The sequence below is a fragment of the Zea mays genome, chromosome 6 (genome assembly GCF_902167145.1).
Source record: "Zea mays cultivar B73 chromosome 6, Zm-B73-REFERENCE-NAM-5.0, whole genome shotgun sequence".
Classification (NCBI taxonomy): Eukaryota; Viridiplantae; Streptophyta; class Magnoliopsida; order Poales; family Poaceae; genus Zea; species Zea mays.
Genome location: NC_050101.1, coordinates 159,012,473 through 159,032,827, shown reverse-complemented (window position 1 = coordinate 159,032,827; position 20,355 = coordinate 159,012,473). Strand labels below are relative to the sequence as shown.

The following is a 20,355-nucleotide window of genomic DNA, read 5'->3' as shown; positions in this document are numbered from 1 at the left end:
TTCTGTAAACAACGGCATCCCACCCGCCATCATACCTAGCTCGTCTTCGCCGCTGCTCCAATCCTCATCTGGGGAAAAAAATATATACATACTGGTAGGGACATATGACATATCCAGAATATTGGTTATAGTTCGCCTTGCGTTCTTTCCGGCTCTATTTTTTTATCCCATTCAAATGAATGGTAATAAATTTAGACATACATATAAACTATATTTATAGATTGGCTAATGAATATATGTTTAGTTTAAAACAAATTATATTAAAAATGGAAAGAGTATTTAATAGATTATATGTAGTATATGAGTGTTTAGTTTAGTTTAAATTTAACTTAATGGACTATATGTTTTTATCAAATGCACAAACAAAGAAATAAACAATATTTATAATATTTATTGAATCGATCATTGTTTTTATATACTTAACTACTTAAAAATTATTAGTAATTAACATGTATTTTTTTTTGAACGAACGGCACGAGATTGTGCACGTTTCTATTAATAAAGAAGAGAGTGAAGCAGTGCCCAAGAGACACCGCAGGAAGGGTGCATAGAGGTTACGTAATTACAGCATAGGTAAAAGCGCAAGAAGGTGCTTAGCAACTGCGACACCCCACAGCCTTGCCTCTGCCTTAATTGCTGCTAGCAGATCTGCCACTGACCTCTCTTGCCTTTGGAAGGTGCGGTTGTTCCTTTCCAGCCAAATGTGCCAGACCACCAGTAGGAGCAGGGAGCGCGTTCCCTTTTTGGGCACAGCGACTGAGCCGACCATAAACCACCACTGCTTGATGGAAGTAGAGTCCGGCCAGGTAGCTGGAGCTAAAGGGCCAATGGAGAGCCAAGATGCTAGGGCGTCTCAAATTCTCCTCGAGTAGCGGCAACCAGCAATAATGTGATGAGCTGTCTCAGGGTGCCGCTTGCAAAGCGGACAAGAAGGACTGTGCGGCCATCCACGAGCTGCGAGCCTATCAGAGGTCCAAACCCGGTTGCGGATGATAAGCCAAGCGAATAGTTTGCATTTCGATGGCCCCCATGGCTTCCAAATAAGGGCTTTGAGATTGGAACAAGTGTGACCCATGAATTGAATCCGGTAAGCAGAGGCTGCAGAATATTCACCGGAGGCGTTGTAGATCCAATCGATGCGATCCTCTGTGTTCTGCACCAAGGAGACCGAATGGGCGAAGGACCAGAGCTCCACAAACTGTTTTAGATGATCCGCCGTGTGGATCGCGTGAAGATCAATGCGGTTGACCCACGTGCTGTCAGTCAAGGCCTCCCGAACAGAGAGCCTGCAGTCAGAGGAGGCAGCGAAGATGTCAGGCGCAATGTCCTTGGGTCGTCGACCGTTGACCCAGGCGCAATGCCAGAAGGAGGTCTTGGCGCCGTCGCCAATTGCGATTCTCGTGGCTGCTGCAAAGAGTAGTTTATCAGTGTCGTTGCAAGGGGTCTGTAACCCTGCCCAAGGGGCCTCTGGAACCTCCCACTCCCGCCACAGCCAGCGGAGCCGCAGCGCCCTTGCAAAGCGATGGATGTCAAGTACGCCGAGCCCCCCAAGATCCAACGGCCTCGCCACCGTCGGCCAGTTAACCTTGCACTTGCCACCAGTGAGGTTCTCATTCCCTGCCCAGAGGAAACACTTCCTAAATTTGTCAATTTTTTCGAGCACCACCTTAGGTACATTAATGGTCGTAAGAGTGTGAACAGGTTGTGCAGACAACACGTATTTGACCAAAACGAGTCTTCCTGCAAAAGTGAAATTGCGACCTTGCCAGCATGTTAACTTGCTGCTAACCTTATCGAGAAGATACTGGAAGTCAACTTTTTTGAGCCTCTCAACCGACAAAGGAATCCCAAGGTATTTAATAGGGAATTGCGATCTTGAAGCAGGGAAGCCAGCAAGAATTTCGTCGAGATTGAGGCCAGCACATTTAATCGGAACGACTGAGGATTTCTGAATATTGGTACGCAAACCAGTCGCTTCCCCGAATTGATGTAGCAAGGTTGCGAAGGAATCCAGCTCTCTCTTTTCAGGTTTGACAAAGATGATGGCATCATCCGCATACATAGCGATCCGGAGACGTGTTCTAGCCTTGGCAACTCTAGACAGAATGCCAGCCTCGGTGGCCAAGTGGAGGAGGCGCTGCAGGGGATCAATGGCGAGCACGAATAAAAATGGCGAGAGGGGGTCTCCTTGCCTTAGGCCCCTACCATGAGTGATTGATTGACCAGGAATTCCATTTAGAAGCACTTGGTGATTTTAACCTCATTTACCGTGCTCGGTACAGAGTCACAAACACGCCCTTAACCCCGAATTGTACAAATCTTAGGGCTAGTTTAGAAGTAAGAGAGGTTAAGGGCGTGTTTGTGACTCTGTACCGAGCCGGCCCGTCCAACATGATCAGGCCTGGCCTGGGTTGGCCTGCTTCTCCAGCTGCAACTAACCGTGTTTGCGTTCATGTGCGAAATGAGCCCGGTTTGGTCCAGATGCTGTTTGCCACCCCCTCAGTCACCTACCATCACATGCCATCACGTGAAATTTTCATTCCTTGCACCACAAGCATGCCACGAGCAGCCGAGCCCAGAAAAAACGAACTCCAGCGCCGTTTCCAGGGAGCCAGGCGGAGCCGTCGCTTTTGCACACAGACGGCCGTGCTCGTAAGCAGCCCAGACACGCAAACACGCCTAGTTGCAGCCCGGGAGCGCAGCCGGGCTGCTGGGCCAGCGTCGCAAACACGCCCTAAATCAGAGAGGGAAAGCCCCACATATATAACTAGATGTCTTATTCAAATATCACCTCTAAGGATTACTTATCCTGGTAAATGAGACGATTCCAGGAAGATTTGGGTTTCCAAACTGTCCCTTAGAAGGGCCACTCTTCTGTCAGCCACTCTTGTCTAGGCTACTTTATACTGGATACAAACTCATTACGCTGAAGCCCTTTATATTGGTCAATATCATGAGATCTCCAGACGCCGCCGTCACTCGATCGAGATAGATATAGCCTCTTTCCGTCCACGTACATCCGCTGCTGGCCTTCAGGTCTCTATCAAGTGACGCGGCAAACAGGACGCAGCACCGGGGAACTACGACGAGTACTATATAGCAGATAAACGCATGCTCTTGGCCGTTGTTAGAGCCCTTGATTGCATGGCAGTGTCGATCGCCCAACTCCAGCCAGAGTTCTCAGAACCTCCCCGGCCGGCCCAGTGTCCAGCGTGCTGCTCACAATCTACGGGATCAGGCGATCAGCTATAGTAGCCCTTCACATCGGGGTGCATTTATGTGTCTTAATTTGCTCAGCAGTCAACCATCCATCATGCACTTGCACTTGTTCATCGCCATGGTTGGCAGGGAACCAATATTAGGCCCGGAATTTCTCTTTCGTCGATGGCCCAGCTCTTTTTTCCAGTGATTCATTTTCACGCACGCCTCAGAGATAAATCTTGTGTTTATTCACTTTGTCAATTTGGTTTGATCAAAATTACACTTGGATTTACATCGATATCATTGTTTTGTGCGATAGTTGCTTAAGTAACCATATAGAAGCTCACATTTGTAATTAAGCTGTATTCATTTCCCTAGTGTGATTAAGTAGTTGCTAGATTGTGTGCTTGAGTAAAGTCAACCTAGAGATTTAGCAGCTAGATTTGTTCATGCTGTTTAGTCTAATTTCTTTGTAAATGGAAGGTGTACTGTACACACTTGGTGATCTAATGTGTGCATGCTGTTTAATCTGACTAGTATATGATGAGCAATGTCTATAGTAGTATATGCTTGTTTATGTTACATAATTTGGCTAATATATCAGCAATACTCATGCTAATACTTATTGTGTTCATTATTATTATTATTATTATTATTTCAATCTAACTAATATATGAGCAGTGTTCGTACCTCGGACCAATACTTGAGTTTGTCATGTTTCATATTCTGATTTTACCCACTTTTGAAAAAACAACAACCCCTGCCACCGCTTTAGTGCTAGCTGTGACAAACACACGAATGTGAATACATGGTCAGTATACCTTCTATGCATGGTCTATGCATGGTCGAGGTGGTGGACCAGGACGCATCCTGATGCCAAACTCTGACCTCTGTGGTGACAAATGAGAAAACCGGCGTCTCATCTGATGGTGCTGGAAGCCGCACTGCTCACTGCCCCGGCGCACACCACGTCCACGCGTCTGCACTACTACTCCGGCCGGGCACTCGTCGTCCTCAGTGGTGGTCAAGATAAGAACGCAATCAATGAATCAATGGGTGCAGGCAGCAGGCAGCAGGCTTTGGCTTGACACACCAGAGAGAAGATGCCCTCCTCCCTCCAACTCTTCCTATATATATACACATGAAACCGTCATCCATGTATCCATCCATCCACACACACAAACAGACAAGCATACAACACCGTTGCCATTTAGCTGTTCTTGCTAGGCAGTTGCGCGCTTACATTGAGCCGCAGCTAGCTGTCTACTACGGCACAACTATCTCCTGCGCGCGTGCTCGATCGATCTGAAGGCCAGACCTGTGCCTGTCCAATTTTGCCTTGTTCTACCCACCACACCAGTAGTCGAGAAGGTTCCATATAAGCGCAAGCAGACAGCAGCAAAAGAGCTAAGGAGAGTCTGAGACAAGGTTCGAACAGATGGAGGATGTGGTGAAGTTCGTCTTTGGAGTTTCCGGTGAGAGTGTTGCAGCAGTTCCTAGCTCATATATATGTCCTCACTTTGATGATGATCTTGTGGTTCTTTTAATCTAACTTGCTGCGCGCGTGCGTGTGTGTGTGTTTTTTTTCTGGGTTTCAGGAAATGTCATCGCTCTCTTCCTCTTCCTTTCCCCAGTGTAAGTGCTCGATGTAGCGCCCCTCCTCGATTTCGGTAAATTGTGTCAACAGGGTCGGAGTGTGCGCAAAATCCTAGCAAATATAAACATTGTTCCAGTACAAGACTGATCACGCACAACTTTTACTTTTGCTTACACAAATATAAAAATAAGACGTATTCCTTCATTTATTTATTTCATTAAGCTGGATGTACACTGGAAACATCCAGCATCCGGTACACCTAGCAAATTATTAATCGCGTGCCACACCCACACCTTTTGCGACGTGCTACGGTGCTAGACGCTTTTTTATATTATTATTATAGCTTTTGTCCATTTCTGATACTCCATTCATGCGCGCGAAACACGTAGTTGAGCTGTTGTTTTCTCCAGCTGAGTCATATATATACGGCTTGAAGCTTTAAACTGATCATCTGTCGGGGAAAAAATATATATACGTATGTTTTTGGCTCGCAGGCCTACGTTCTGGAGGATCATCAGGAGGAAGTCGACGGAGGATTTCTCGGGGGTGCCGTACAGCATGACACTCCTCAACTGCCTCTTGTCAGCTTGGTAAGAACTGCTGCATGCTGCTAGATCGCACTTAAGTTTCCAGAGTGAAAACTAGCTAGCTAGTAGCAAGCTAAAAACTACTATAGTAGTTAGCTATCCTCCAGACATATTCTCTATCTCACTCTCTATTTTTAAATTCACTCTGAACTTTTTACACATCCGTTTACACGTTCTGCTGGAGTTGGCCTACCACCAAACTGTAGTTTTCGAAGCCTTGATTCCACGATGAAATAAACTCGCCTTCGCCTAGCTCGTCCAAACAGAAGCGCACCCACCACCCAAGCTAATAGATGTCAGTCCAGGACCTACTAGACTGCAGCAGACACCAGCACGCGCACAGGAATGGTGGTGCTGTATGTGTTATTTGTTGCCTGTCTGGAAGGCACAGCGCAAAGTGGCGAAGAAAGAAACGAGGAGAGAGAACATCTCCATCGGCCGGCACGCCAAGAGAGTATGTTGATTATTACTCAGTCGATCGCGTGTTCCGTGCCCTGCAGGTACGGGCTGCCGTTCGTGTCCCCGAACAACATGCTGGTGTCGACGATCAACGGCGCGGGCGCGGCGATCGAGGCCGTGTACGTGGTGATCTTCCTGGCGTTCGCGTCCAGCCAGCGGACGCGGCTGCGGATGCTGGGCCTGGCGTCGGCGGTCTCGGCGGCGTTCGCCGCCGTGGCGCTGGCGTCGATGCTGGCGCTGCACGGACAGGGCCGGAAGCTCATGTGCGGCCTCGCCGCCACCGTCTGCTCCATCTGCATGTACGCCTCGCCGCTCTCCATCATGGTATACGTTTCGTTCCACGGCATATCGGATAATTATATCGTCAGGCACTGTACGTACGGCAGCTTGACTGTTTCGTTCGTTCGTGCGTGCAGAGGCTGGTGGTGAAGACCAAGAGCGTGGAGTACATGCCGTTCCTGCTGTCGCTGGCCGTGTTCCTGTGCGGCACGTCCTGGTTCGTCTACGGCCTGCTCGGCCGGGACCCCTTCGTCGCGGTACGTAAGCACGTCATATATATGCAGCTAGCAGCTAGGCATATGCAAAGCTTGCAGCTACTAGTAGCTGTTCCTTTCTAGGCGTGTCTGATGCGTCGTCGTCGGTTAGCCGGTAGCGTTCCGTTGTCGTCGTCTCCGCCTCTCTGGCTCTGCTGGATGAATGCTCTTGACCTGCCGGCATATTCGAGCAAGGCCGAGTGGCATAGTGATATATGGCGACCATGCACGCGCAGTGACGCGCGCAGTCTGCAGCCACATGCGTGCACGCCGCGCGCGCGGGTGCCACTGCCAACGTGGTCGAGTAAATTAAATGGGCCGTGCCCAAGCGGCGAGGCAACGCCCACGCGCGCGCGGACACACCGCCTTCAATTGCGCACGCCTCGTTAAACCAAAGTGACATTGATGCGTGTGGGTGGGTGCAGATTCCCAACGGGTGCGGGAGCTTTCTGGGCGCAGTGCAGCTGGTCTTGTACGCCATCTACCGCGACAGCAACAGCGGCGGCAAGCAGCAGGCCGGCGACGACGTGGAGATGGCCTCCGACGCCAAGAGCAGCAAGAAGGTCGCCGACGACGTCGGCGGCAAGGAGGACCGCCTGGTCTAGCATGGAGCTAGCCACTTTCTCTTTCGGTGCGCGAGCGTATGTTTCCTCCCCCCGTGATTGTGTGTGTGTGCATGTATACGAGAGTGCGTGCTGTACTGTACTACCTCTGCGTGTGTGCAATAATGTAACTGGGTGTTTCATCTCGCAATGGGGTGTCTCTCTCCAAGCGCGATTTGCTGGCCGTCGGAGGCCAAGGTGGACGATAGGGATGCCGTAGTTTTCCGGCGCCGCTATGCTAGCTGTTCACATGGTGCCGATCGGCGATCGTGAGCCACGGACGGAGTGCCTTCCAGGCCGCATGGCTGCTTCGCGGGCCCAGCCATATTGCAACCCGTCAACCTAACCTAACAAACAATAATCTATCACCCGGATCCGGTCGTACATCATTCGACTCCGTCGGTTCAGCGTCCGACTCCGGTATTAAATATGGGTAATGGACAACAGTCCATCACATGAGATGACAAATAATACATATATACACATAACAACGGTTAGTAATGATTGTGGAATTGTGAGTTAAGCTAAGGTCATCGACCAATGGATAGACACAGCAAAAAACAGTTGTGATTCCAATTGTTGAGTAGACAGACTCTTTATTTTTTTACATTTAAAACAAGTTAATCAAGCGCTAGTTTTTGCTTCATTTTCTTTAGTCCATATTCATAAATTGTTTTTGGTCTCTTGAATCAAATGTCACGTCCACGACCACGAGAGGCAACGGCTTCCGTGACGTTGCAACGCAAGGTCCCCGGGGCAATGGACTTGAAAATTTAACTCGAGGCCCAGCACGTTTTGCACTGAATATACCAGCCCATGCCCGCAAGTGGAACTGGGACACCGCCGTGAGCTATTCTTGGGCTCCTGACAATTATCATGGGCCTTCCTTTTACAAGATTTTGTGGAATTTGCTCAAAAAAAAATTCTGTAAGACATTGTTGCGTCCTATATTACAATAAATACAAAGCTCGTATATAAGGGTTCGTTTTTTATGAGTGGTCAAAACATACATAGGCACACAGCAACCGGAGATGTCAAGCGGAAGCTTCTCTCGTTTGCAAGATCGGAAATCTCAAGTGGATGAACTAGACTCTTTTGAAGTAGTCAGTATGCACATAGAGATGGATGGGCCAACCGCAGCAGCATTCACGACCTCAGATGTCAAAAGGTAGACCCACAAATGTCATCTCATGACCTGTACATGCAATGGTGCACCGGATTGGCGATTTTTTTTGTTATTTTATCCCATCTCATGACCAGTACAAAAGAGCATCATCATCATCCAGTACTTTATACACGAAACAATGTCGACATATTGTGATTCTGCCCCTCCAAAAGAAGGGCAAAATTAAATACACCCGCGACTCTACAGTCTACATGTAGTTCAGTAGGTGTACAATGCACAACATACTTCATCTAAGAAACTAGGTAAACCGTAGACCTCACAAGCCTACAGGCAGGCAACACGCTAAGGTTAGCTACGAGTGTACTTCAACAATACGGCGACAGAAATCTCTTTACAGCCCTTGCACCAGATGCTCCTAAAACGCTGGAAAGTGCTCAGATCGGCAATACTACAAGCAAGCTTCTATTGCCACGCCGAAGAGAAGACGAGCGTCTTGTCGCCCCAGCCAAAGTGGAGGCCGTCCTGGACCTTCTCGAACCTGTACTTATCGCAGTACGATTTCAGTAGAGATCTTATGCCATCAACCGCGCCGCTGTTAAATGGGGACGGCACAAAGCCCGCCATTGCCATCCTAGCTCTCCATTTCCCAGCCACTTCATACCTGCAGGGTAATAGCATTTTTTTTGAGCTGGTGTATAATCATTAATTGGAGTTTGCAACGTGCATGAGACCAGGACTCATCGAAAAGTGCTGTTAAGAATTTACCTTTCCACACGGTCAGGGCCTTCACAAGCTAAGATGTTGACGATTTCCCGTGCGAGGCACTGGCGCTCCACGTTCATTCTATCTGGGCTTTCCCTTGGAAGGGTGGCATCCAGTGAATCAAAAAGTGCCGAATAGTAGTCATAGACCTCCCGGAACCTGCATACCAAAGGGCAACATGAGGAACCGCAGATATATAACTATATGATAGTGTAAGGCTGGCACAAAGTTCAAAAAAACCACATTTCTTTCACAAGGTCAGCATCGTGAAGCACACATGTTTGCTAAAATGGGTAGTTAAACAGCATGTATATCATCGGTTTAGACAACTCTGTGTACCAACCAGATGCAGTAAAAATGTTCACGAGAGAACCAACCTGGAAGGGAATGGGGTAGTGTTAGTATTTGCGTCCTGCTCCACCAACGTCACTAGTTTTGGTCGGAGACCCTTCACCATACGGAGAAGCCGATCCCTTTGGTTCATAATTGAGACACTTTCATCAGGAAGGTGGTGCAGCAGGAATGCAAAGTTAACAATGAGGGCCTCTCCGGGACGGCGACCTAGCATTCCAGCAGTCAAATCTTCAATGTTAGCAGCCACTGCCCTGAACTCAAACCGTACCTCACAGTCCTCTGCAAGCTTCTCTAGTCGCTGCCCAACAACATTCAGTCCTCCAACAGCTCTGTGCACTGACTCTGGATCATCGACACCAGTTATCCTCAAAAGGCGTGGCTTGTTACTGTTATTCTTTAGGAACTGGATAAGAGTTATGTACTGGCTACCCTGGTTGATGTCAAAGTCAATGATGTGCACGACATCTTCGCCTTTGCAGGCTTCGAGAATAGCATAGTTAGCAGCCATGAAGCCTAGCCTGAAGCATGGGCAGATTTCAAAGAGGATCTGCATGGCTGAAAGCTGGTACAAAGTAGGGGCCTCCTTGCACCTCAGGGCCCTGTAGATGCCCTTTCCTGAAGACTGTAGTGTGGCAGCAAGGCCCTCCACGAGATAGGCCGCAAGTCTCTGAGAAGGGTCTCCTTGAATTGCCACCTTCTGCCGTAGTTCTGCTATGATTGACTGTGCTTCATCGATGCTATTTTCGGATATCGCTTCTGCGCAGTCAAAAAGCAACTGTTTCGGGTTCCGTGCTTCTCCAACATTGTTGTCAAGACAGCAGATGCTTGACTCAGGTGATGCCTCTTTTGGAGAGTCGGGGCTCACAATATTCTTCATTGTATTGACCCATTCATTGTTTGTCTTAATGTTATCATTCCACTCATCGTTAATGCTCCCTGACAAGTCAAAAAAGATCTCATCACCATCGTCGAGTAAAGCATGCTCAAGCTCCTGAAGCTTTACTCTCATCTCATCCTCATCGAACTCTACAAGATCAGAGGCCTGGTTATCCGATAAAGATTGAGAGTTCTGCTGAGATATATCGAAGATTGCAGGAGAATATGGTGCTTCATTAAAGTGAGATTCAGCATAGCTATCAGTATTGTAAAAGCTCTGAAATGCATGAGGCGCTGTGCCATTGAAACCAGACTGCTTGTAGCCCTCAGCATTATATGGTTGAGGCCCGTGGTGAAGCAAGTCGGTGCCAGAGACAAATCTCTGTGCTGGGAAAACTGATCCTGGTGGCACAAATTTGTGGATGTAAGTGGTCTCCGCACAGGATGCTGATGGGTCTGCTTGCCTAACGAAAGACATCACTTCTCTCGCGATTCCCAGCCTCCCAGTTCAATTTATCTCTTTGATTCTGAGATAAAAAAATAGTCAATGCACAGCTTCCACCGATCAATTCAGCCTGAACAATTCACCTGCAGTTAGAAAACAACAGATAAGGAGTACAAAAGGGCACTTATGGTTTCCCAATAATTATTTGTGTGTGTGTGTGCGCGCGCGCGTGTGTGTGTGCGCATTTCCTGCCACCATAGGCTTAATAGACACGAGATATAAGTTCTAATGCCTTTATGTGAACAGGTACGAGAACAAAATACAAAGTATAACATTGTCATAGAAAGTCTTATATATTTGATTCTGTATGACTGTCGCAGTGACGGCTGTACTTGGCAGCAAAGCAAGTCGATTAATCAAATCCATCGGTCCATTATAAGAACATGCTGTCCACAGCACGTCACTAAAAAAAATTGAAAAAGGGTAGCCCACCCAGTTTGGAGTTGCTTCTAAGACTTGGTAACCTTCTTATCCTCCAGACCTGCAACGTTGACTAACTCGGTGCCCTTGGAACCAAAAACCGATTCGAGTGGAACGTATGCCTAAAGGCTTAAGGTAGGCGCCAGGCAGACATCTTGGTCTTGCTCAGCATGTGTATGCATACCTAGACTTACATTGCAGATGGAATCCAGCTGTTAAGCCCGGAGTAATAATAAACGGGTAGATTAAAAAAAATATGTGGAAGGTAGACCAGCAAGAACCAACATACTTGCACTCTCCACCAATATTATACGTTTGCGGTATAGAAACAAACGGCGAAAAATCTCCCACGGACTAGGGAAAAGGAGGAGGAAAAATCTCCCACGGACTACGACGAGATTGGCTCTCAACAGATGAATTTTTGCGAGGCTGGATCTGCGGGAGTTAGCTCCGACGAAACCCTACGTACGATTTTCCGCTGACATCAAACCCGATTCTCCCCCCCCCCCCCCCCCCCCCCCCAAACCTCAACTAGCGAAGACGCGGCGATTTCCTTCATCCGTTCCCACCAACGTAGCGCTCCTAATGAATTTGCCCCTTCTCCGCCGGAGTCGGATTCGGAGCCAGAGCAGCTGCAACAAGCGCTAGCCCGGAGCATTCCCCCACGAACGGCACAAATCGTGCGGCCTACTGCCACCGAGCCCCGGAAAGGGGAAGTAGTAAGACGATGTGCAAGCGAGAGACCCCGGCCTTACCTGCGAGGAACGGGCGCGCCGACGGCCAGCGACGGGCGGAAGTCCAGTCGGCGGAGCCGGCAGCGGGAGGGTGGAGGCCAAGCGGCGGAGGGGCGAGCGAGAGCGCGGTGCAGAAGAGGCGAAGAAAGAAGAGGCGAGGACGCGGGCGGAAACGGTGGGCGCCGCGCGTGGGTTGGTTGGAGGCGGGTATAACAAAGGCCCCCACCGCCCCACGCCGGGCGTGACGCGGCAAGTGGGCTAACCTACTAGCCTGGCCTGCGCTACAGCCCTCTACCGACCAAAATTTTGCTCCCCCCCGGTGGCTCACAGGGAAACGTCGCGTTGTCATGTTATTCATTCCACTGTGCAAGTGGTTTAGTAAATATACTAGAATTAATAGTGAGCTACTAAAATTAGTTAAAGACATCTAAACATTCTGACTAATAATTCAGCTATTAGCTACTTTTAGTAAATTAACTAATAGTTAGCTATTTGTTATCTAGCTAATTTTAATAGCAAATTTTTTTAGCCAATTAATTATCAGATTTAATGCATTCAAATACTCTTATAGTACATTCAAATACCCTCTTACTGTACCCCGTGGGCCGAGTAAACGTACTGCTGACTATCCTTTTTATAAGGATATTAATTACCGTAGAGCTTGTACCTGATCGCTGAATAGTACTAGTTGTAGCATTATGCGTGTTATTAGAGTCAAAGAGAATGACTTGTTGATCCCGGAACGTGGGTTGCTGGCGCTGCAGAGTGCTAATTGTTGACTTGGTCGTGGTGGTGGTCCGGTGGCCTTATCCGGAGTGCCCAATCAGTGCGTGATCGATCGATCGATCAGAGACTGCGTTGGTCAACTCACACGGTCACTTTTTGTGGCAGTAGGTGAGCCACCAAACAGGACCTGCTGTCGTCGTGCCGATGCGCATTCCTTGCGGCTCATGCGCACGCCTGATCCGAAACTACGACAACGTGAATACGTGATGGCCAGAGTATGGGTGCGGATCTTCGGGCCGCCGTGCCGCCATAATCCGGCCCGGCTTCGATTAGAGCAACTCCAATAGTTATGTAAATTTTAGCTCTCTAAATCACAGATTTAAGAAGTTGCTAAATAGCTTTTGGGGTAAAAAAATGTGAGTTCTCTAATAGTTCTCTAAATATAGGTTGTAATTTTGTTTTGTATCTATCCACATAAAAAATAAGTCACAAAAACTATATAATGCAGTCAACATTTTTGTTTAGGGAGTTGTTAAATGGTTGCCAAATGTAGAGAAAAAATGAGGTTAGATGACAAGTTGTTAAATTTAGAAAGTTCATTTAGAGAACTGTTGGAGAATAATTTTCATGTTAACTACCTAAATTATTAATTTAGGAAGTCTTTTAGAGAACTACTGGAGTTGCTCTTACGATAGACGCCTCTGGTAGACCATAGCAACCTATCAAGGACCGTTCTGAGAGACAGCTCCTCCAACGAAAAAAATAAACAAATTTAGATCTAGAATTTTCACCATAAGAATTTTAGCCTTCACGGTAGATCTAAGATTCATCATGCTATTCACAATGGGAGTTTCGTAGCACCCTTTCCAACGCTGCCACATCATCATTGCTATTAAATTATGAATAAAACAATGTCTCTCGATGCAATATTTCACGTCACTATTTCATAGGTTAACACATCAATTAAATGTCACAACTCATTGTCCAATAGAAGTTAATAAATTATGTGAATACGAAATAAATCACTTTCAGTGAAGGTTTCACACGGTTTTCAAGATCTTGGAAACTAGTTGACATGGTTTCATCCCCATGAAACTCAATCCTCTTAAATGTTATGCCATGTCAGCCAAAAAATCTGATGTGACACACTATTAAATGTGCATGTAACCACCATCGAGAATAGACTCATGAATCTCACATGAAACTACTCTCTCTCTCTCTGTTCCGAATTAAAATTCATTTTAGATAATTAGTGAATATATACAATATTTGATGTATGTGGCTTATATAGGTGTCTATATTCATCACCATCTATTTGAATATAGACATTAAAATCAAATGCTAAAACGAGAAGTATTTTAGAACAGGGGGTATTTGATGACATTTTAAGCTCTAAATCTATTCATGTTATTCATAGCACCTATGCAAGTAACAGATATTATTGAATTCATAAATTCGGAGTAGGAGTTAAGTTCCCACTTTCCCAGGAACTAACACACTGATTCTAGAAGTAGTAGTCAACTCAAATAATAAAATTTCGCTCTTTAATATAAGTTACATAGATATAGATTGTCCAGCAAAGCAAGACACTATCGGTCATCCTTTGCAGGAAGTATTTTATTCTCACAATTCTTAACTGAAAGTGGAAAGTGATTCATAAAAAAAAATACTACAACTGATGAGAATAACCAGCAGATTGCATCTAATCCTACACGGCTACACATGCCTAAAATAATTGACTGGACAAGCAGGCACTGAGTCCGTCCAGCAATGCGCCTGGACGCGTGCAGACCTGGGACAGTAATAACGTCCTCTTATAATTAGGACAGTAAAGGTGTGATTTTGAACGTCATGTGCAGCTAAGATCTACTGTAAACTGAAGAAGAGTGAGCAAAACTTGAAGAGTCTTGTAAAATCGAATCCCAGTTGTGCACTGCCTGCTGAACAATAGAGAAGGCATTCAGTCAACTCAAATGTATCATGACAATAACATACGTAAAGCTTTATGCCATTCTTTCAAACAAAAAATGATGTTAATGGGGGCAGCACAGATAACAGTTAGATGACTGAATTCGTTTGCAACGACATACATATTGCAATGATGAACTTGAATTAAATGACAGGCTAACAACATGACAAGCACAATGTGAAACCATATACATATGGGATAAGGTTATGATTCGAAAGCAACAACACAATTTATAATAATCAGTAGATTGCTGATTCCTAACTACACAGGACTAACTAGAAGCCCTGATTTGGTGATTTTCCATCTTCAGCAAACTGGAAGCCAGGAGAAATATGAACATGAACATCTCTGGCCGAAGATGCACACTGAATTAAAATGTAATTTCCTAACATGACTAATGCAACAATATTTCTAAGAAGCGCAGTTCATAGCTGAAGATGGCTTGTGACTTGCTTGCTTCCTACTTCCAAAATTCGTAATGTACCTGAATGCCCTCGTAGTCTCTTAGAAATGGTCTTAAATTGGTTGGGATGGTTTTGCAACATAACCATACAGGTGTTACATGTTTTTTTACATTTGCAAAAAAAAAAGTTAGTTTGGGAATCCGAATCCCTTTGAGATTGGAGGGGATTGAGCAACCCTCTCTAATCCCAGACGAAATTTAAGTTGCCAAACTAGCTTTAAGGGACATACACAAAAACCAAGTAACTTATAGGGTGGGGTTTTCAGTTTCCCCTAGTATAGATAGGGCCTGTCGAAGTGAATTTCTAAAGTAACAGTCTAATCCCTCTAGGCTTTTGTTTCCTTCGCAAAAATTCCAACAGAGCCATGCATTCGCCATCAAGAGATTTAGGCAGATCTGACTGCAAAAGTGCAACCCTACAGAGTCGATGAATGAATACACATTGGATCTTGTTTGGATGCTCATGTACACAGTCAAATCACGAGTCAGAAATGATTAGATATGTAATTTCTCCAACAGAGCCGTGCATTTGCCTTCATTATTTTCTCCTATGCAAAATTTTCAACAGAGCCAGGCATTTGGCATCAACATTTAGGCAGTCCATAAAATAAGTACACATTAGATCTTTCAGCTCAATTCAAGAATCTAAATAAAGATTAAGTTATGAGATTAAAGTAATGATTTGATATGTAACTTAATCTAGATTTTAGTCAGATTAAGGTATCAGATTAATGAAAATGCATGAACATCCCAACACGTCCGCCCTTACACAGAAGGCAACTAGATACCACATTTTTTCTGGTCAATGTCCAGGTAGCACTGGAGTACATGCCATTCTCTAGAAATTCGCCACTCCATGATTATCACACAAAGTCCTACCACAGCAGTGCCTTATCACACCGCCAAGTTTCGAGTTTATGTACACAGGGAGCTTCCTCTACACCTGGACGACGCCATCACCCCCCAGGCATGCGTCCCCATTCGCGAGAACTATCAGCGCAAAGCCACCAACATGTTTATTAGTACGCATGGTTGGCCATCAGGGCTCTCCCGGCACGGTGTGGGTGGAGGGCGCAGGCGCAGTGGACTGACGTGAGGCTGAGGCAGCCACTGATGATGAGGGAGTGCCTCTCGGGGCAGGTGTGCAGCGCCGGGAAGGAGTCGCAGACGGCCTGCACCGCCGGGGGCGTCAGGGCGGTGCACTGGCTGATGTTGAGGTTCGCGAGCCCGTCTTTCACTGCATCCCACCTCCCACGCTTGCTCTTCACGCGGCTGTTTGCGAGGGAGTACATGGCGCGGTCCGTGATGTTCTGGCAGAAGTAGAGGCCCAGCGAGCGCAGGTGCGGACATCCGTTGGCAAGAGCAACCACACTCTCATCTGCAATGGAGAATTGAAAAGATGAGAAGACTATGGAGCTCAAGGCTCAGTATAAGCTAGTGAAGAACAAACACTCAATGTGCTTAGTCTAAGAGTCAGAAATAATAACAACAAACACCGATATCTAGTGAAGAACAAACGAAGAAATCTAGTGAAGAGCAAACAAATTCACTCTTGTATACAGTGATCAACTGCCCCAGAAAACGTTCAGTTACCCCAGAGGCTATAAGCAAGTATGCTGATATTGATATGCTCAGTTACCCCCGAGGCTATAAGTACTGCCATCATAGACTTAACTGGCTGCGGCCAACAAGCACAAAAGAAAACTAAGCCACTAAATAATCAGATCAAATACCTGTTATAAGAACACAACCGCACAAGTCTACGGCTCTGAGATCAGGGCATCCTGACGCTAAGCTGGTCACTCCCTTATCTGTAACATCATCACACCAGCCTAGGTTCAAAGACTGCAGCTGCCCACAGTTCTGAGCAATAGCCTGCACCAAAACTATAGAAACTAAGTAGAAGTTTCATACTAGAAACATGGTTCGCAAAACTTGATATAACGGAAAGTACCTGCAAAGCTCTGTCAGTAACAGCCTTCACGCATCCACACAAGTTCAGGCACTTGAGGTTTTTACAGCGGCAGGTAAGGTAAATCAACGCAGTGTCGCTGAAACTGGAACATCCACTAATGTTCAGTCTTGTAAGCCGTGGGCATCCATGGGCCAGCGCATACAAGGAGCGGTCACTAAGCCTGAAGCTTCTGCTGAGGTCTAACTCACGTAGGTCATGGCAGTAGTTGGCAACAGCCTCTACGGCACTGTCTTCAAGCTGAGGTTTGTTTTGCCGGAGAGTGAGAACTTGCAACTTCGTGAACTTGTGGGCAAGAGATATCATTAAATTATTCATGCTCAGTTTGCACCTGCAAGTGATACACTTTTCAGGTTAGCCAGTGTGTTATTTAAAAGGTATGCATATCACCAGCACACAAGCACAGAGGGGTTCGCTGTTAGTTAAAGGCAGGAAGAAATTGACGTCCTCAAACTAAAAGTAGGATGAAAATAGTATTAACTACAATAAATCATCCAGGGGTGAAGTTGATTCAATCCATTGCATTGGGCCTCAAGGTTAGTGATGGATGCAGATATTTTGTTTAAAGGCAACTTAAAGTTCCTCGTGTAATTTGGTACAAATGTGTTTTCTGTGCAAGCTAAAAATCTACCATGGTAGATGAAGCCATTCATTGACTTGGTTTTCTCCACTCCTCACATATGACATATCGCTTACATCAAAGGAGACCAACTTTGTGGCTTGGCAACTTAGACAAACCATGGACCGAAGACCAGAAGGTTTTCTTTTAAGGAAAGCAAATGGAAAGTCAATGAGCAGGTCCAGTTGCGTTCCAAAGCTTCTTATGGAACAAGCATATGGATATCTAATGGCAAGTTCCATAGACCTACAGCAATATCAGATCAGAACTCGTATAATAGAGCTAAAAATATTCAGGTTGCTTCCACAAGTAAAAACGTTTTAAAAACATACGATAAGGTGGGAAGTGTAAGCTTTGACTGAAAGAACAATGCATAGCATAACATGGTAAACAAAACAAAGGAATTTCCTAATACTTCCCCTGAAACACATTGCTAACTTGTCTAATTAGTTGCAGCACCATATAATTCGGAAGGATCCAAAAGGAATATTGCAAAATTGTCACTATATTTTTTAAATCCAATCCAACAGGCAACAGCTAGTGCACAGTTTTTTCAACCATTAAAAGCAAATTCAAAACATTCTGCCAAATTGACTAAACAGGTGGAGTGAAGGAAAGGGAGTTGCTCACCATGTAAGTGAAAGATTAGTGACCCCCCATCCCAGCGCGTCACGCCAGCCTGTGCAAACACCAGACGCCACGATGACCATCCTATCATCTCCAACTGTGGATATTATCCGCACCAGGAGCTCCATCGGAAGGTCCTTCCATCCTGTTAATGTTGGCGCTGGACCACCACTCCCAGCCTGCCCCCTCTCGCTGCTAGAGGTCACCATGAGGCTCTTGAACCATGAGTCCAATTCACCATGCGGCCTCCCACTGACCATCTTCAGTGGTTATACTACCAAGCTGTTTCCTGCAATGACATGGCAGCTTACATAAGACGACAGCTTTTGAATCATCAAGCCTTGCAGTACAACAACTGTGCCCGAGAATGGTAGATAAATCTAGAAGGACTAATGCGGATCGGATAGGCATATAGTCCTTAGCAAGGGAACATATATAAAAAAAACTAGTCTCGTCAAAAAAAAAAAAAGATAATCCAAACGGCAACAACAGGAATGAGCCCACAACAGACCGTGTGGACCAGGACTAGGCACCTGACCTGACATGTCTTGTGACAAACCCACCCACAATACCCGTGTTCAGCCTAAAGTTGATCCGAGAACCCACGGCATGAAGGACTCGCAACATACTCGAGATAGAGATGTTTTCTAGAGAAGGGAAAACTCTGGGTACTCGACACACACTAGCGTATCTGTGATTTGCAGCTGAGAGAACTGCGCCAAACATGTTCGAGGGGAAGTACTAACTAGGCAGCCGCAAGTACAAGGCGATGGGAACATGGGGAGCTTTCTCGAGGTAGAAGCCCCCGTTCCGTCGTGTTTCCGGACGGTCGTCGCAAACAACAAAGAAGGTGAGCAATCAGAAATACAAAAGAAAAAAATTGCAGGAACTCAGGGCGCGGGTAACCAGCCAACGCAAGAGGCGGCGGCGGGCGGTAAGGCCATCATCGCCCAGAAAAGCCAGAAAATTTGGGGGGGAAACGGTGTAGTAGGACGGAGCCGACTCCGTAGGAGGAGCAACCGGGCGGAGAAGCGCCGCGCTTAGAACGAAGAGGGCGGGGACCTGGCGATTGGTTGCGCAGGCCAACACTAGCTACAACTACAGCTTTCGTGCTCCCGAGGACGATTGGGCCTCCCAGCGATTCGATCTCGGCGCCAAAACAATAGGAGGATTGAACGGGGAAAAGGATCCCAAAAAGGAGAGAGAGAGAGAGAGCTCACCCGGTACAAACTCGATGTCCAGCCGAGGCTGAACTGAGGGGCAGGGGGAGGCCGCTCAGGGCTATTTATTAAACAGCGACGCTTGTGGCCGCCGCCAGACCCGATCGATCGGCCGAGGCCCGAGGCGGTGACGACGGAGGAGGCTGGTGCCGTGTGGTGTGGTTGTGGCGTGATGCGCGCGTGTGGGGCTGTGGCTAACCGGCTTTCTCCTCGCGGGGGGCGCAGCCGCAGGAGCGGGACGCGCACGGCAGTAGGATTTGGGAGCGAGCGGATCAGGATGGCGGGATGGGCGGCGGGCCGCAGGTTTTATCGCGCGATTCGATTCGCGAAGCCTCCCCTCCCCTCGCCTGGACGCGTGGCCCCGGCCGTCGCGTCTATCTAGCCTCTAGCGTACCGGGACCGACTAGAAAAAGCGTTATCTGCAGGCCACAGCGCACCGGCCGCGCCGTCAGACAGCCAGACCACGGGCCACGGGAAGAACTCCTCCGTGCTCCGTCCAATCCTCCCCAACCCCCCGTCGAATCCTTCGGGAAACGACCAGAACGGGGCTCGTTACTTTCCAACATGCAAAATCGTTTCTGCCGTCGGCGTGCCCGGCACCGGCAGCGTGAACGCCACGGGTCTACCGTTTCGGGACGATTTTCTCGTTCGGTGCGGCGGTGGAGAGCGGAGCTTTTTGTGTGACTAGGGCGGCTCTACTTGCTGCGGATCCTGTCCTTACGTCCTTCAGCTGGTGAGCTGTGGCACGTAACGTAACGCAACGGCAATGCCATGCCACAACGGGTGCCTCCCCCGACGAGCCGAGCCGTCTCACGGACCCTCTCGACGGCGACGCCGGTGGCTTCCCAATCAGCCTTGCCATCGTCACACGAGGCACTGGCACTGCAAAAGGAACCGGTTAGCTCTGGCTATACATGTCCATATTGGGCCGGCCCGTTGGGCGGCACGAGGCCCGGCACGGATTGGCACGGCCCAAACCCGGCCCGGCATGACAATATCCGTG

The 20,355-nt window shown here is 47.3% G+C and overlaps 3 protein-coding genes across 4 annotated transcripts; 1 reads left to right on the top strand and 2 right to left on the bottom strand.

Moving 5' to 3' along the window:
• The first annotated feature begins 4,380 nt into the window (after positions 1-4,380).
• Positions 4,381-7,130, top strand: LOC100281296 (uncharacterized). Its single transcript, NM_001367193.1, has 6 exons — positions 4,381-4,676; positions 4,800-4,836; positions 5,293-5,388; positions 5,886-6,168; positions 6,261-6,380; positions 6,803-7,130. Exons 1-6 carry the CDS (start codon positions 4,640-4,642, stop codon positions 6,980-6,982), a joined length of 753 nt encoding a protein of 250 aa, NP_001354122.1. The 5' UTR covers positions 4,381-4,639; the 3' UTR covers positions 6,983-7,130.
• A 1,068-nt stretch (positions 7,131-8,198) lies between these two features.
• LOC103630377 (scarecrow-like protein 1) lies at positions 8,199-12,074 on the bottom strand. The gene is made up of 4 exons (XM_008651435.3): positions 11,778-12,074; positions 9,245-10,685; positions 8,871-9,026; positions 8,199-8,766 (listed from the first exon to the last, which is right to left on the bottom strand). The coding sequence occupies exons 2-4, from the start codon at positions 10,573-10,575 to the stop codon at positions 8,568-8,570; spliced, it is 1,686 nt and encodes a 561-aa protein (XP_008649657.1). The 5' UTR covers positions 10,576-10,685; positions 11,778-12,074; the 3' UTR covers positions 8,199-8,567.
• A 3,524-nt stretch (positions 12,075-15,598) lies between these two features.
• Positions 15,599-19,606, bottom strand: LOC100274363 (uncharacterized). 2 transcript variants are annotated; one of them, NM_001148723.1, is made up of 5 exons: positions 19,353-19,606; positions 18,136-18,421; positions 16,869-17,217; positions 16,648-16,789; positions 15,599-16,292 (listed from the first exon to the last, which is right to left on the bottom strand). In NM_001148723.1, the coding sequence occupies exons 2-5, from the start codon at positions 18,390-18,392 to the stop codon at positions 15,934-15,936; spliced, it is 1,107 nt and encodes a 368-aa protein (NP_001142195.1). In that variant the 5' UTR covers positions 18,393-18,421; positions 19,353-19,606; the 3' UTR covers positions 15,599-15,933. The 2 variants fall into 2 exon arrangements, with proteins under 2 accessions (NP_001142195.1, XP_008647601.1); XM_008649379.4 differs by lacking the exon at positions 19,353-19,606 and adding an exon at positions 18,879-19,273 and having other exon boundaries at positions 15,635-16,292.
• Between the last annotated feature and the right edge of the window lie 749 nt (positions 19,607-20,355).